Source organism: Mus caroli, unplaced genomic scaffold (genome assembly GCF_978045245.1).
Source record: "Mus caroli unplaced genomic scaffold, Mus_caroli_1 scaffold_11, whole genome shotgun sequence".
NCBI lineage: Eukaryota > Metazoa > Chordata > Mammalia > Rodentia > Muridae > Mus > Mus caroli.
Window position 1 is genome coordinate 24464526 of NW_028227266.1, and position 14033 is coordinate 24478558.

General features: G+C 46.6%; 1 protein-coding gene across 3 annotated transcripts in view; it reads left to right on the top strand.

Annotated features, from left to right (window-relative positions):
- The window catches only part of Igsf9b (immunoglobulin superfamily member 9B), a 52742-nt gene extending 39995 nt beyond the window's left edge, over positions 1–12747 (top strand). For 2 of the 3 annotated variants that reach the window (XM_021172649.3, XM_021172650.3), the window contains exons 19-20: positions 3411–3532; positions 6678–12747. In XM_021172649.3, coding sequence (XP_021028308.1) covers positions 3411–3532; positions 6678–6886 — 331 coding nt within the window. In that variant the 3' untranslated portion in view covers positions 6887–12747. The remainder of the gene's footprint in view (positions 1–3410; positions 3533–6677) is intronic. The other variant, XR_015048919.1, reaches the window with a different exon arrangement.
- Positions 12748–14033: the final 1286 nt, after the last annotated feature.

Consider the following 14033-nt stretch of genomic DNA (forward strand, 5'->3'; position numbering starts at 1 on the left):
GGGAGTAGGGTACTAGGCAGATAAGACCTCTGAGGTTGAGTGAGTGGGGTGGGAATTTTGTGTGGACGGGCATGAGAAGGGATTTTAAAATAAATGTTGGCAATTTTTGGTAATTGTGAGCTTCAAGGAACACCACTGGATCACAGACCTGGGATTTGCATGAAGTGAGAGACCAGAAAAGATTACAGGCTTGAAAGTCTTTGTCTGTGGTGGATCATCTCCTGAGAGAAGGGGACTGAAGTGTGCAGCATTGCTGCATGTAGAGACAAGTTGAAACTGGCCAGTACAAGAACCGAGCCTCACCTTGGGAGACCAGGGTTGGAGTCTCTTGTGACCACCTCACCTACAGGTCAAGTTCAGGTTTATTGGAGAGTTTTGTTGCACAGTTATAAGTTCTTCACCTGCTTCCTATCCCAAACACCAATAGCAAAATTTCAAAGCTGGGTTGGTGTCAGGTAGATGTAGTATTAACACAGTTATCCTTCCTAAAAATGGGAGGTGGGTTACCATGTTACTCTTGTTATAAAGACTATGGAACAATATTTCATGTCTTTCCTGTATAGCTCACTCAAAACAGTCCCATTATGTCTTCCCTCTCTTCCCACCTGTCCTGCTAGAGACTTGCTTTTATTTTTGCCTATGGCCTTAGGCAAGTATATCCTGGTGCCTCCAGGAGACACTGTCTGCTGTGCTGTGGTGTTTTGAGTCCTGAGCTGGGAGCCCAGGCACATGGGCAGCAGGGATCCTGGAAGAGCTGGAGCTTGGCTACCTCTCAAGTGAAAGGTTTTCTCTTCTTCTCTGTATCGTTGTTTGGGAGTTTGTGCCTGAAGATTAAACTTTAGCAATTTGCCTCATGCTTGGTCTGTCTTATTATGCCTGTGACACTGGAGCAGGGAGCGTTGTGGGTCAGGGAAGGTCTGTTTTGTTTATAATAGTCTCTGTACCTATTTTACTTAAAGAGTAGTTTAGTCTAATACTGAAGAGTCTGTCCGATTATACCTGGCTAAGTTGCTCCCCTCACTAAAGTTGAGTGTCTCCATCTGGAATATGGCTAGTGTAGTCTCTACCTCTTAGACTTGTTACAGACATGTGCCCAGCGTGGTAAGTGGTGAGCGCATGTTATATAATATAAATGATAGTAGTAATGATGTGTTAATTGTGTTGTTGGTATCTCACCCCCTGAAAATTCCATCTGCCTTGAAGAATCCTTAGGAGTTTTCAGGGGTGCTCTGTACCTGCTTCTTCTATAGCCTATGCCCTGTCCCCACTGCAGAGGAATCTCTTTGTGGTTGGCTAGATTGGCACTGGCTTTTGAACTCACAGCTATTCTATGGGGCATATAGGAAGTGGTTTCACCTTTCCCCTGGCTCTAGTGTTAGTGAATTGTTTTTCCCACCCTACCATCCACAGTAAAAGAGAGGTGGCCCCACCACTGCTTCTACTTCTGCCCGTTGGCGAGGGAATAGGGAAGAACTGTGCTGTTAATGTGGGGTGTCAGGGTTATGTTGGCTGTCACATGTCTCCTCTGATTACATATCACCTCACAGTTAGGTCTACCTGAATGCTGGCCAGGGTCTGGAGGGGAGATGACAAGTGGTGGTGAATTCATGTCCTTGGTTTTCTTTTTAGGCAACACAAAGAACATTGTCCAAGTTAAGAAGGGGTGATGTGGGCTCCCTCTAAAATCCCTTCTAGCTGCTGCTTTGGGGGAAGATCTCTGGGTAGAGTTGGGTTAGGGGAAGAGAAGGGGATTGGACACTGGCATATTGGGTTGTTGGGGGGACTTGTTTACACTGTGAACTAGACTGTTCTTCCACGGGGCATGGGTACTTGAATGGTGTATAGAGATACTATGGGGTCTGTGAAATGTTAAGGAGTTGCCTCTGACTTGAAATTGAGAGGGTTTCTGCATATTCAATGCACTCAAAGACTTTTGGGGAAAATGGTATCTGTCAAGGAGGATGAAGGTCCCTTTCACTGCCAGTTAATTCCAGAGACCAGAGGCTTCCTAACCGTGAGTTTGTAAGTTCCTTCCCCCCAGTGCTTGCAGAGGTCTTCCATGTTGGAGAAATGCCAAGTCTTTTCATTCTTTTCTCTTTGTTCCCTCTGCCCCCCTCAGATGGTCTGGGGACCTCTGGGGACTTCTTTGGCGCTCATAGGACTATCAGAGTGTCTTTTTTTAAAAAACAAACAAACAAACAAACAAACAAACAAACAAACAAACTAGGATTTGCTAAAACCTCACTGTGATGGATGTGGGGAGGGGAGATGAACAGCTTGGGAACAGAAGAGAGTCACCTTTGTCTACCATGGTCCTAGAATGTCCTACCTTACCTGGTATCATCCCAATACTAGTGTTTGTGGGAAGAAAGCATGCCCTTCCTGTCTCTTGCCCTCTTTGTTCCTCAGGCTCCACGTTGTCTTACTTTGAGAAACACTGAGATGGATAACATGTCTTCTTCATTTTCTTCTTTTATGACTCTTGAAAGCTCTCTCTCTAGGCACAGTGTCACACACTGCACTCTTCTCAGTTCATTTTTGTTCCCATTGTGACCTAGGCAACACAGGCTCTGGTTAAATGGCAGACTCGATCCACCCTGTAACTAGGGTGGGAGAAGAAGGGTTAGCATATAGTAGTCTCCTCTCCCAACAATCTCAACATTTAGGTTGAATCATAAGACACAGAACTTGCTGGAGACCATTGACCCACAGCCAGGACTTTGTGGGGCCATAAGATTTGAACACGAGGTCCTGACATAATCTACTTCTACTCTCTTCTGTTTTCTTATGAGCCTGAGGAGCTCCAAGCCTCATCTGCAGAGTGTTGTGCAGACATGCCTACTGGTGTTAATGTGTCACAGCATTTAGCTGTGAGGTTCTAGATGACTCTTGTAGATGGAGGGAGTGGCTCTGTGAAGTTGGGTTCTGCAGAGCCAACACCTCACTGGGCATTGGCTGCTCACTTGCCCCTCCCTTCCTGTGTCTGGACACAGGAGGCAGCTTGTTGGGACTGGAATTGCTCGCCTCCCACTTAATCTGCTCTTCGATTTTTACTTTAAGGTCTTGATGACGGTGAGTTCTAGGAACTGACTCTTCTTTGGCACTTGCTTGTCCCAGCCAAAGTGATGTGTGGTGGGCTTACATTAAAGTCTCTTTCTCCTTTCCTAGGGTCTTCTGATTGCTCCCCAGGTTGGTTCCCACCTGAGATAGGCCTCCTGCTGCTGGAGCTTTCTATTGGGTTTCTCCTTTCAGGAGCAATAGGAAAGCAAGTGTCCAGGAATGATCATGGACACGCCGGACTCCATCCCTGGCCTCCATCCTTCTATGGGCAGTCCTTTGGCTTTCTTCCAGCCCTCTTCAAAGGCTCCTTTCTGGGAGCTGACCTGTGCCTCTCTAATTGTTCCTTGCAGAATACTTCCACCTGCACCCGGGAACGCTGCTGTGCCTGAGAGGCTGGAGGCTCTGAGATACCAACGGATAAAGAAGCCCAAAAAGTCATCCAAGGGCTCTTCGAAGTCAAAGAAACGATCCGGTAAATGGTGGGACGTGCCACTCGTCTTTCCACCGTGCTTTCCCATTTGACGAGGACTGTGGGCCCAGGATCCCAACCCTGGGAGTTCTCTAGAAGTGCTACCAGCTTCTCTTGTTCTTGATTTCCCTTTAAACATTCGTTTTCAATAGCGCACAGATGGTTTCCATGTAAAAACACAGAAAGATATCTGATTTTCCCTTCCTGTTTCATCTCCTCCCACCTGGGGAGCCATTGCTCTGAGGGTACGTGTGCCTGCCTGTAGATCCTTTTCTGTTACTCTCAACTTTAGGAAGTACACCATAATGTCTCAGCATGTTTTTTGAGCAACTGAAGTAGTATCCTATTCTTTCCCATTCTGCAGCACGCCTTGCTGTTATTCCTGTCTCCTTGTGTGATTCTCCTTCACCATTTCAAGCCCTCTAGTTGATCACAGGGCAGGAATGGGTTCATGTGACATGGGCCAGGCCAGCCTCTGCACTGACTAACCTTTTCTAAGGAGAGAGACTGAGATCTCCTTGTCTCTTAAAGGGTACTTCCATGGCAATATATCGGATGCAAGGGGTGATGGGTAGCTTATGAAATGGTGCAAGAAGAATTGAGCATTCCTTCAGCAAAGCAGTTGATGTTTATCAGACATTCTCTTTCTGCCAGTGTCTGTAGGAATGTTACGAGAGCCTGTCCAGGAAGAGTGTTCAGCAGTTTCTTTGCAGATCTTTGGTGTCGATTGCCAAGCAACTGTCTTAATAAGCCAGGTGGTGAAAAGCCTTTCACAGAGGCTAAGCTCACAAACTCATTGATGACTTAGCCCTTGGCTGTGGCTGGTTTCCTGTCAGTTTGTGGATGACAATACAAAGGCAGAGAAAAAGAAAATTATCTCATTGTTGTTTTCAGACAGGGCCTGCCTACATAGCTTAGGCTGGCCTGAAACTCTCTGTGTAGCTTAGGCTGGCCCTGCCCTTTGGTCTTCTTACTGCTATCTTTTGAAGACTGGGATTACAGGTGGATGCTGCCATGTTCAGCAAAAATTAATTTCCTGAAGCTTGGGTCAGGGTGGAATTCAAAGTTCAATTTAAACTCATTCAATTTAAACATATACATAACATATCACACATACATACATATTTCTTTTGTATGCATGTGTGTCATTTAATGATAGGAACACATTCTGAGAATTGCACCATTAGATGATTTTGGTACTGTGTGAACATAGCAGACAATGCTGTATTAGCTGGGAAAGTCACTATGGGACTGCCATTGAATATATGCACCTTTAAAATACTGTTATGTAGTGTATAACTGCGAATTTTAATAAATATATTTCATCTAATTACTATAGAATAGGCCACACGAGCTCCACATGTTCTCTCCCGGGCCTGTTCTGTGTTTCTAGCTCTCAGGTGTCTGCCTTTAGTCCTTGTGTTCTCCTTGAGGTCAAATCTTGTCTTTCCGGTTGACCATTGGCCTCGGACTTGCTGGCTTTACAGCTTGTAAACTGTTTTGTATTATCTTCTTCAAACCACCTCTCCCCACCTGTCTTCCATCCTGTAAGTGGTGTTGCTTTCCTCATGGTCAGTGTCTCCCCAGTCCTTCGCTCTTGTGACTCACACCTGATCCTCTTAGGGAGGTGTGCTGGCTCAACCTTTGCACTATACCTTTCCTTCTCTGGTTGTCCTTGCTGTAAACACTGAAGCTCTTGTCCCTTTCTCTCCTTCTGGATGTTGCAGTGCCTTGCAGCTGCCCTCCTGCCTCATTTGCAATCTTACAGATCCCAAAGAGGTGACAGCCCGGTCCTTACCTAGAGAGACAGCAATCATTCATTGATCACTTGGCCTTCAAGGATGACTGGTTTGCAATAAGTCTATGAGTGGGGATATTGAGGCAGGAAAGCCGAAGATGATTTTGTTATTGTTTGGAGACAAGGTCTTGCTGTGTAGCTCAGACTGACCTGAAACTAGCCATGTCTGGGCTTAAACACTCCTTCCTCGTGCTTCTACCCCTTAACCTCTAGGAGAACAGCCAGAGTGAGCTGTAGAAATTTTACAGCTCTTTCCCCCCACATACATGTTTATATACACATATGCTCAAACACATACATACATTTTCACGCAAAAATCTTGTAGAAGCTTTTCCTTGCAACAAGAAGTTTTTAAACTCTGTTGGCATAACTGTTATCCTTCTCTCTTGGGCATACTGTGTTTGGCTCTTTTCTTCTCTTGTCTTCTCTTTTCTTGTCTTGTCTTCTCTTCTTATATCTTCCCTTCTTTTTTTTCATTTTTTAAAAGGCAGAGTCCAATATATACTACCCCAGGCTATCCTTAAACTCATAATCCTATTGTCTCAATTGTCCATGTATGAGTGTTACAGGCTGTACCATCATAGTGGCTCACACCCTCTCTTAGCTTGGGGTTTCTACACTGGCTGTTCTTGTTGATGGTAGCCATTTTCATTTGGCCTGGGGGAGTAATCCTGGTTGAAGACTCCTGCCAGATATTAACACTTGAGGAAGCAGAAGCAGGGTCGGGCCATTGGTACATTCGTATTTCGTCTTTCTTTGTGATTGCACTTGCAATGCCTGAGAGTCCAGTTTCTGTATCTTTCAAGACTTGACAGTATGTCTCTTTCTGTCTAGCTCCATGTGAAGTATAATCTAGAAAAAAAACCCTCCCACTGTATCCCTAGAAGGGCCATGAAGCAGAGGACTGGCCCTGGCAGTGGAAGATATATGCAGGCCTGACTATCGCTTAAGACTGAAGTCTTGTGTAATGTCTGTCATTGCTTGGGGTAGATGAGAGACATAGTGAATCTCTGCTTCCTGCCACCTAGAGTGCCACCTGGTATCCAAGAGGCACAGTACAGCAAGCATTTGTAGACTGGTCACTAAAACAGTGTAATCGTTGAGATCTGTGAATTCATAGAAGAGAAAATATCTACCTTACTCCGTTGACTCCAGGCTGGGTTTTTGGTTGTTCCAGTGGGGAAAGAGCAGGTTCTCTGCAGAAGTTTGGCCCTGGAGCCCATACATACAGATGCTCCCTTGGTTTCAGTGGCAACTTGGACTTCAGCCCTGGGAGATGCATGGATTGTGCGAGGCTCTGAGTCCCCTTCTCACTCCGTTTTCCTTATGTGTCTGTCTCCTTCTCTCTAGACGGTTCTGCCTCCCAGGCTCAGCAGCTTCCCAGCTCTCAGGTTCTGTGGCCCGACGAAGCTGTCTGCCTCCGCAAGAAGAAGAGACACTCTCGTCCTGATCCCTTTGCCCGGCTCTCAGACTTGTGCCACCGTCAGCTCCCGGAAGACCAGACAGCAATCCTCAACAGCGTGGATCATGATGACCCAGGCCACGCTACACTGCTATGACGTGACATCACTCTAAATGTCCCCAGGGTGGGGTGCTAGGCTAAAGGGGTGGAGAGGGACCATTGTACAGGGCCATGTCCTCCTCTGCCTATCATGGGATGGCTCAGGCCTTTGTCCTGTGTGTCATTGTCCCTCTTGCCAGTGGGGACCTCTCCCCCACTATCTAGCCAGCTAGCTTTGCTCACGGGACAGAGGACTGGGGGAAGAGCTTTTAACTGTGGGTCAGAGTTGGGAATATATGGGAATGGAAAACATCTCTCTCTATGCCACCTCTCTCTCCCACTTGGCTAGATTGATTCTTCTCACCTCTTTAAATGTCTTATGAAGTGAGGAAGTGGAAAGCAATGGCTTTTAGTTCTCTGCATTTGTTTCAGTTTTCCAAGTCTTGGGAGGGGGTTAGAGTTATATCCTGCCCTCCTAACTCCACATATATATAGATATAGATACAAATGCACTTGTGTGTAGTTGGTGGGTTTCTCTATGTGTATATATATGTACATTGAAGCTAAGTGCTTTTCTCCCTGTGGTCAGTGAGGGACTGAGGAAGATACTCAACAGCGGGCATGGTGAGTAGGGCCTGCTACGAACTGGGGGGTGTCTTCATGTCTGTCTTGGGAGAACACTCCGGCTAAAACAGGATTCATGCTTCCCAGCTGAGTTCTCCATTGTTCTATCTAGCCTCTCCCATCTGGAGCAGAAATGGGGTCCCACCATGATTCTTAGCTCCCTGCTTGGTGGGTTAGCAACAAGTTAACATCTGAACTAAACCAGAGCCTTTGTTGCCTGCTTGCTAGGTGAAGAAAGCATGGCCAGGCTTAAGGCCTGACTGGCGTCTTTCTTTCTTCTGCAGTTCAGCACTTTCCACAGATGTAGTGAGTGTTTAGCAGCGGGGCTGACCGGCAGGCCTGGTGTACAACCCCCTGCTCTTGTGGTCATGCCTCAGTGTCTTCTGGTGCAGCCAGGGCTAGCAGCCCTGCAACCAAAGGCCCTCCTGTTCTGTAGCCACCTGTGCTGAGCACTAGGCTGCCGCAAGCTCTGTTTATACCCATCTCTGCTCGGCAGTCTGCTCCCCCGCTGCCGATTGGCTCCTCCTTTCCTTTTGTGTCTGCTAATTCCCCAGATTGATTAATTGCCATTTGTGGGAGCTGCCTGTGGCTCCTTGGCATACTCTCTATGTGCTGCCTGCCAACTCTGCTCTGCCCTGGGGGTCCTTCTCCACTCCCTGGACCCAGTCTCTAGTGCATGAGATGAAGAAATGGGGGTGCCTCATATTGTTGAGTTCTGGGGTGCTCTTTCCTCATTGCTCCTATGTGAAACTGCCTGAGTGAGGCACAAGGATGAAGGTGGAAGGGGGTGGGCAGGCACCAGGGTCTTAATCCTTTCTGTGTCCAAATATTGTTCTGGTTCAAACTGGTAGCACTCAAAAGTTTTCCTAATGCCACTTATAAATTCAGATGCTTGTCTCGCTTCTTAAAAGGTTATGGTGTTACTCAATAGTAGAAAAGGGGGAGAGTGGTCCCACCTTCTCCTTCCCTCTGGCTTAGCCTAAAGTAGTGGGAACTGTCAGCTTCCTGGAAGTATCTCTTCTTGGTGCTGCTGTATCCATCTCTCTCCAGTGACTGCCTTGGGCAGTAGCCATGCCTACTGGAAGGTTTCTGCTGGTCCCACAGAAACTGCCGGTCCCTTGACCTAGTGACTTTGTTGATGTCCCAGGGGCTGGGAAACTGTTCCTTTTCAGAGCTTCCATCTCGGTGGATTGACTGCATATGCAGCCAGGCCTTGGTGCTCCCTTCTCTCTCCTTGAGAGCTGGGGATGGACTCCACCCTTGCAAGTCCTATCACCACAGCTTTCTTCTGGACATGGCAAAAAGAGGTGCTGAGGGAAGAGCTTCTTTGGCTCTGAGATTAGGGCCACATACCTTAGACCCTCCAACTGATGTGATTTTCAGAGATGTTGGAGACCACTGGCCCCTAGACCTCAACTCTGACGAAGCAGAAGGGTTGAGTTGGAAGACTCACGTTCTTTCTCAAAAGCGGCACACTGCTTCTTCCACTGTGACACCACGGGCTGCTAACTCAGTGTCTCTGGGTCTGCTGGGAACAAGGCTACCTGAAGTCCTGGGGTAGTATTTGGAGATTAGTACTGGCCTAGCCTATAGTGTTTGCTTGCTGTCTCGTATCACGTGACTCCTGAACCATGGAGTGTAAAGGCAGGATGTCAGGGCCCCTAGATTTTGTATTGAACTTGGACAACTATTCTGAGGACCCTCCTGGGAATTTTGGTCACTGTCTGGGCCTTGAAGTTACAACTGAGAAGAGGTTGCTGTCAAAGACTGCTTCTTTGGGATGTTGTAGGGCCAAGAGCCTCAGTCCATGGCTAGGCTTGCAGGCTGGGCTTGCAGGCTGTGCTAACAAAGGTGCTGACTCCTTTTTTTCTCTTCTTGCCTCTGGCAGGGCCCCTTACCTCTGCCTTGCTGACCAAATAGTGGAAACTGCTTTTGACTGGCCACTGGGTGACAGCTGTGCTCTTGTGTCCCCTGGGCTCAGAAGGGGCACAAGGTCTACCCATTCCGAAGTGGCCTCTCATACAGTCTTCTCCTAAGAGGTCTTCCTTCTTGTGACTTTTCTTAGAGGCCAGCAGCATTCCTGAAATTCAGGAAACTGTTTCAGCCCTTCCTTTGATGACTGCATAGCAAACTGGCAGATACAATCCCCATGGTCAGTGGCTGACCAGGGTGTCATAGGCGCGATCTCAATTGCTAGATGTGAGCACGCGTTTGACAGTCTGTTTAGAAATGTGTGATGTTGGGGTGTATTCACTTCTAGGGACCAATTACCTTTACACTCTTCCTTTGAACTTAGCAGTGACAACTATTAAGCTTCCTAGAGCTTTCACCTTTCTTGCTGTGGGGGATCATGTCTTCCAAATTCTCCCCTTAGGGTCTGGTAGCCTTGCAGAAGTAACTCAGTTCAAAACCTATTCCTGTCCTCAGTATTTTGTGTGTGTGTGTGTGTGTGTGTGTGTGTGTGTGTGTATGTCTATGTCTTTCCTTCTGCACTGTACCTGGAGATGCTATCCCAGTGTTTAAGCCACCAGCCAGGAAGAGCATAAACTGATTCTCTAAGAGCCCAGAAAGATTGCAATTATTTGACAGGAAGAAGATGAAACATAGAAGTGAATCTTGTTTCTTGAATTGATGGCTGACCACACAGATCTAGCTTTCAGTCTCTAAGAAGAGTTCTATGTGCTCATGGTTATGAGTGGCTATTGATCCAATGTCTAGTGCTGGCCCCTGTCTAATGACCAGCCCATCTCCTTCCCAGTTTTCTTTTCTTCTCTCTTTTTAAAAATTGGATATTTTCTTTATTTACATTTTAAATGTTGTCCCCTTTCCCATTACCCCCTACCCAGAACTCCCCTATCCCATTCCTCCTCCCCCTGCTTCTATGAGGATATCCCCCCACCCCCCACTCCTGCCTCCCTGCCCTTGAACTTCCCTACACTGGAATATGGAGCCTTCACAGGACCAAGGGCCTCTCCTTCCATTGATGTACTCCTTGGTTGGTGGTTTAGTCCCTGGGAGCTCTGGGGGGTCTAGTTGGTTGATATTGTTCTTTCTTTGGGGTTGCAAACCCCTTCGACTCCTTCTGTCCTTTTTCTAACTCCTCCATTGGGGACCCCATTGGGGACCCTGTGCCCAGTTTTCTTAGAGGAACTAGGGCAGGAGAGAAGAAGGCTTCTGAGATTCTTTCTCAGCAGGAAAGGTGCCTCACACTCAACGAACAGTGTGAGCAAGATCTATGCTCTGTCTCCAGGGGCCTGGATTATGTCTTTAGGGAAGATTTCAGCAGGGTAGGTTAGAACAGTTACTTATTGGCATTTCTTTCAGTGTGTTCTCTCTTTATTTTTTTCACAGTGCTGTAACCTAGTTGAGCTTGACCAGATTTCATTTGCTCATTCTTCTGCCCCTTTTATGCAGAGGAACCTGGGTGAGGTTGGGGTGAGGGATTCTTTTGCTTCCTCCTCCTGGTGATATTGGTACATAGTGGCTTCAGGGGAGGCATCCCAGAACATTAGGGCATCATAGCTGCTTCTTAGGATCTAAGTTTGATACTGGGGCCATTTCTTCTGACTTTGTTGGAAAAACCCTTTAAGAAGGCTTGGGGTGGACTGGGAAAAGTATAGATAAGTACATTTTGTTAGTATATAGAGAACTCTAGGAAGTGAACAGCTAATGGTTTGGATTTGCTTTGCTTGCATGTAAAAAGTGCGTTGGGGGACTCTGCAGGGACTTAAGGGTGGGAGGATAGATAGAGTCAAGAGCAGAGATGTGGGGCATGGGAGATGCTACTGCTCCTGTTTTTCTCTCGGATCCTGAGCAGTCTCACTCGTGCTCCTTGGCTGGGCCCTACCCTTTGTGCAAGCTCCAGGCTGTGATGATTATCTTTGTCTCTTTGGGAGCAGACTCAGGATGTAGCTTAGCAGTCATCCTGCACTGAATATAGTAGTTGATAGGGCAGGTGGGATTGAGGAAGAGGAGTTAGACTCTAGAGAGTGGAAGGGACGCCTCATGTGAGACTTAGAAGGATGGGAGACTGGTCTTCAAATGCCCATGGTAGCTCCTTGTCGGTGGAAAGGGAAGGGTTGTTCTCGGGAGCTTGGTCCTTATTCTCATGGCTGCTGTAGCAGGCTGTGTCTGAAAGTGCCTAGTGGACACTGGTGCTGATGGTGGAGAGGAGGTGTGCCTCCAGTCTTGTCAGTTTTCTTCTAGAGCTATCAAGAATGCCTTCATCCTGCAGGCTAACAGTGGCCTTGTGACTAGAGGCTTTGCTTTCAATTTCTCTTCCTTTGATAGGTTAAAGATACCACACTGTAGCTATGACAGTTAACTAATTTCATCTGAAACCAGAGACTATCTATTGTGTCCTTACTCTGTAGAATTTCCTCTTGGATCAAGAGGAAAAACTGAAGATCTCTTTAAGAGAACTCAATAAACTGAGAATCAAAGCCTGGTTGGACTCTAAGAACTCTTCCCATGTCCTGCAGCTTGGTGTTTTCATGGCTGGCTTATAACTCCTTCACCTTTAATGCTGAATCAGCATGGGTCCAGAGCCTTGTGTTTGGGCCCCTGTCTATGCTTCCAAATAAGCTTTCAGAAAAAATACACTGTCTGCACCAGATGTTTGATGTCTTGGATTGCCAAGAGGGTTGAAGTTGTTTCATGACCCCATTAAAAAAAAAACCAAAAAACCCCCAAAAAACCAAAAACCCTAATCAATTGAGTCTGGTCTAAAAACACTCCTAGATCATTGGGAATTCTTTGTAGATTAAAAAAAAAGAGCATTAGTGCAAATCTTTTTCATGACTGGTCATGTCTTAGGAGGGGGAAGAGTTGGAGAGTTGGGATAGCCTAACTGCTAAATAGGTGGGTAGATCAGCAGTGGGCCATTGAACCACTTAGAGGTTCTCCTCTGCAGTGGGTCAACTGCAGCAGTTAGAGGTACTTAGGAGTGCGGGTGAAGAGTGGTCAGCTTTGCACCACTAGCTAGGGAATTCAACCAAAGCAGCACAAGCGACTCAGCTCGAAGCCAGGGCCTCCACTATCTACCTTTCCCATCCAACTTAACTCCATGGCAACATGAATGAGTGGGCTTGCTGCTCTTTTGGGTCTTAAAGAAATTTGCCCCACCAATCCCATCTCCCACCGGCATCGACTTCCTGCATCTGTTTTAAGGAAATGCAGAGCAAACTCTCCCTTCACCCACATTCAGACCATCCAGGCTCTCTTTCCTTCTTGCCCCTACTGTGTGTGGCTCCAGGACCCCTAGCTTGTGCATGGTTTTTGCTAGGGAGGTGGTTGGGTTAGGGGGAGAATTGGGGAGGGTGTAGGGTTTGGACTGGGGAAGGGGATTTGCATTTTCAACCTTAAACTACTGAAAGCATGCTTTGGGGTGACCTCTGGGATTTTCACATAAACTATGGTTAGGGAAAAATGCCTGTTGCTCCTTATATGGGAGGTGGGAACTTGGGGGACTTTTGCCTTCCTTTTGGCTTAGGAATCTATTCTATTTGGTGGAGGAGAATAAGCCTCATAGTTACCTTGCAAACCCTGGAAGGGAAACTTACTTATTCTATCACCAAGTATTTATATTGCCTACTGAGGACAACTGAGCAGTCCGTCGTGGGTTGACATTGTCCTGGCTGGGTCAGAGAAATGGAATAATCCCACCTGTTTCTCTGCAGGTGTCAGGTTATCTGCCTGGTCATGAACCCCCAAGCCAACTGATTATTCCAGTGTTCAGAATTAAGTGTATTAGATGGGTGGGAGTATCTGTGATGAGTGTGATGTATGCATGTGTGTGCTGTGTCTGCAGTGTGTGTGTATTGTATGAGTATGCTTTGTATGTGTGTGTTTGATGCGAATGTGGGTGTGAGGGAATTGTAGAGACACCACTTTGCCTGGGTAGCATCAGGCCTAGTTATGGCTTACTCTTTCTTTGCTAGACAAACTTCTGCTTTGGCAGGAGGCTCATACTCATAATATACCACCTTGAGTGTATTTTTATGGAGATTGTATATAAAATTATATAAATATATATAACTTGTTCTATTTTAAGGCAAAAGGAGACTTACTGGGGAGGGGGCAAGACTCAGATGCAATAGTGCTGGCTAACCGTGGGAGCTTCAGGTAAGTTGTCCACATGGGGAGTGGGGAGGGGGGGTGATGTAAGCAGGGAGTGGGGCTTGTGCCCTCTGCACATATATAAATATAAAGAAAACTTATATAGAGCTATCTATCTAGCATATCTATATATCTATATATCTATATGATGTCATAGTTTGCTTTATTTTTGTACCTGTGCTTAGAGACACTTTGAGCAGTGTCGCCTCCCCCAGGTGGTCCGGGGTGCTAGCTCATGCCTTGATCCCACTGATATTTCTCCATCCTCCTCAAGACAGACTGTGTTGGAAGCTGCTTGAGTCTTTCCGGTAGATATGTGTATATATGAAACAAACAAACAAACAAACAAACAAAAAAAACAAAAAAAAAAAACCCAAAAAACAAAACTAAAGTCATTTATAGAAAGGACAGGCAAGCCGAAGGCGCAAAGCTGCTGGATCTGCATGTCTCCTGTCAGGAGGGTT